At 46.0% G+C, this 2,736-nt stretch overlaps 1 protein-coding gene across 1 annotated transcript; it reads left to right on the top strand.

The window, feature by feature from the left end:
- Positions 1–701: 701 nt before the first annotated feature.
- Positions 702–1,661, top strand: LOC102924454 (olfactory receptor 5V1-like). The gene has a single exon (XM_006982635.2). It carries the CDS (start codon positions 702–704, stop codon positions 1,659–1,661), a length of 960 nt encoding a protein of 319 aa, XP_006982697.2.
- The last annotated feature ends 1,075 nt before the right edge of the window (positions 1,662–2,736 follow it).

The following is a 2,736-nucleotide window of genomic DNA, read 5'->3' as shown; positions in this document are numbered from 1 at the left end:
CTTGTAATACCAGTGCTGGGTGAACAGACACAGAAGGCTCCTTGGAGCTCACAGTCCAGCCTAATCGGCCAACCCAAGGTCCCAGTGAGAGATCCTGCCTCAAAAAACAAGGTGTGTAGCTCTTAAGAAACTACACCCAAGATTGGCATGTGGCTTCCATGTACATGCACAATATATGTACATGTGCATACTAACAAACATATGTGCGCGCACACACACACACACACAACTTTATGTGTAAAATGGAAGAAAAAAGACCCTACAGTGCAATGCACTGAGGGAGAACACTAAACTGGTCTGTAGATGACTGGATTCTTGTGATGTTCTTTATTTTTTTGCAATGAAAATTCATGCCTTTTAGAGAAAAAATGAGATGTTTACAAAAAAGGGCAATAATAAGAGAGGGGTAGTACTGAGACGGAGAGACAATGAGCTGACAACAGTGCATTCACTGGGGGATTTGTGTTGGCTTTCAGTGTGCTTCCATCAAGTCTCACCGCTCATCAGTCACACAAGTTTGTGGGACATTCTGGGGCGAAGTTGGCTTGGCCTCTTACAATGATCACTTCAAGACTAACCCCACAGGCAACCACCATCCAGACTCCTTTATGAGTCCTTATTGAAAATGGCTCTGGCAGTTTAGAAACATGTTTAACAGTGCCTTCATCACATTTACTCTGGGTCCTTTGTTCTTTGTAGCTATGACTCCATTTGAAATGAGCAACCAAACACACGTCACAGAATTCATCTTCCTGGGATTTTCCAACCACTCCAGTCTACAAGGCATCTTCTTCCTGATCTTCCTGGCCATTTACCTGACAACTCTCTTGGGGAACACACTCATGATGTTGGCCACCAAGGTCAGCCCTGCTCTCCACACTCCAATGTACTATTTCCTCAGCAACCTGAGCTTCTTGGACATCTGCTACACATCCACCACCATTCCGGTCATGCTGGTGAACTTCTTCAGGGAGAAGAAGACCATCTCCTATGAAGGCTGCCTCTCCCAGATCTTCTTCTTTGTGACATGTGCTGGCACAGAGGGTGTTCTTTTGGCTGCAATGGCTTATGATCGCTATGTGGCCATTTGCCGCCCCCTTCAGTATCCGGTTCTCATGAGTGTGGAGGTCTGTGTCTGCTTGGTGGCTGGGTCCTGGCTCTGTGGCTTGGTGAATTCTGTGACTCACACAGCACTGGCAGCTACACTCACCCTGTGTGGACCCAATCAGATCAGCCACTTTCTCTGTGACATCCCACTGCTCCTCAAGCTCTCTTGCTCAGACACCTCTGTCAATGAGTCTGTGCTCCACGTGGCCAGTGCCACCATCGGCCTGAGCCCCTGCCTGTTCACTGCAGGCTCCTACATGCTCATCATCTCTGCCATCCTTAGGATCCCCTCTGCTCAGGGCAGGAGAAAGGCCTTCTCCACCTGTGCTTCCCACCTCACTGTGGTGGTGGTTTTCTTTGGAACAGCCAACTTCAACTATGACAGACCCAGGGGAGGCTACTCCCTGGACGTGGATATCCTGGTGTCTGTGCTCTTCTGTGTTATGACCCCCATGTTGAACCCCATCATCTACAGCCTGAGAAACAAGGATGTCAAGGGTGCCCTGAGGAAGCTTACTAGAAAACATGGCTTCTCTAGTGAGACCAACAACTAGACTGTTTATCTGTCTTTTCTTTCTTTCCTTTTTTTTTGCCTAGTACATTAAAACACATTTTTAGTTCTTTGATAATTTTATACAATGTGTTTTGATCATATTCACCCCTCTTCCACTTCCTCACAGACACATTCCTTCACCCTACCTACCCAATTTCCTGTTCTATTTTTCTAATTTTTTAAAAAACACCCATCAAGTTCCATTTATGCTGCCCATATATTCTTAGATGTGTGGCCTTCTACTGGCATGTGCTTGTCTTACCAAAGGCAGCATTCTTAAAGAAAACTGGCTTTCCTTCCTGGAAGCTATCAGTTGCCAATAGCTCCTTTGGCTAGAGTAAGACCTTATGACTATCCTCCCTCTCCATGCTGGGATTTGGGCTGAGTTGAGCTTGCACAGATCTTGTGCATGCTGTCACAACCACTGTGAGTTTATAATGCAGGCTCCTAGCTATGTCTGGAAGACACTGTTTCCATCCACCACCTCTGACTCTTATGCTCTGTCTGCCTCCTCTCCTGCAATGATCTCTGAGCTTTGGGAGGAGGAGATGTGGTTCAGATGTGCCATTTAGGTTGAGCATTCCAAAATCTTTAATTTTTTGCACCTTGACCAGTTATGGGTCTCTGTACTATTCACAATCTACTGAAAAGAGAGGTTTTTTCTGATGAGGGTTGAGAGAGACATTAATCTATGACTCTAATGGTAAGTAATTAAGAAGTGGTTTCATACTATATTCCATGTTTCAGATGAGTAGTAGTAGGTTCTCCCCTAGGGCCTAGGGCCAACCTGGCCACAGGTTCTTAGCCCAGTAGTGATGCTGTGAATGGTTTTAACTTGTGGGACAGGACTTAAATCCTATCAGAAATAGCTTGGTTGTTCCCATAGCATTTGTGCCCCATTTGCACCAGTTGGTATGTTTTCCCAGGCGAGTTGTGTTCACAGCTCCCATGGTTCACAGTTAGGTAGATATTGACGACTGCTGTTCACCTCTAGTAGCATGCACAGCGTCTTCTGACGTTGCTAAAGGCGGCCAGTAGGGATGAAGTTTCCAGTTCGACACTAGTTTGATACCTCT

This window comes from Peromyscus maniculatus, chromosome 6 (assembly GCF_049852395.1).
Source record: "Peromyscus maniculatus bairdii isolate BWxNUB_F1_BW_parent chromosome 6, HU_Pman_BW_mat_3.1, whole genome shotgun sequence".
NCBI lineage: Eukaryota > Metazoa > Chordata > Mammalia > Rodentia > Cricetidae > Peromyscus > Peromyscus maniculatus.
The sequence above is the reverse complement of the archived record's forward strand: the minus strand, read 5'-3'. Positions and strand labels throughout refer to the sequence as shown.

Bases quoted from the DNA above. Each gene is read 5' to 3' on its own strand.
- LOC102924454 (XM_006982635.2), top strand. From the start codon at position 702: ATGACTCCATTTGAAATGAGCAACCAAACACACGTCACAGAATTCATC.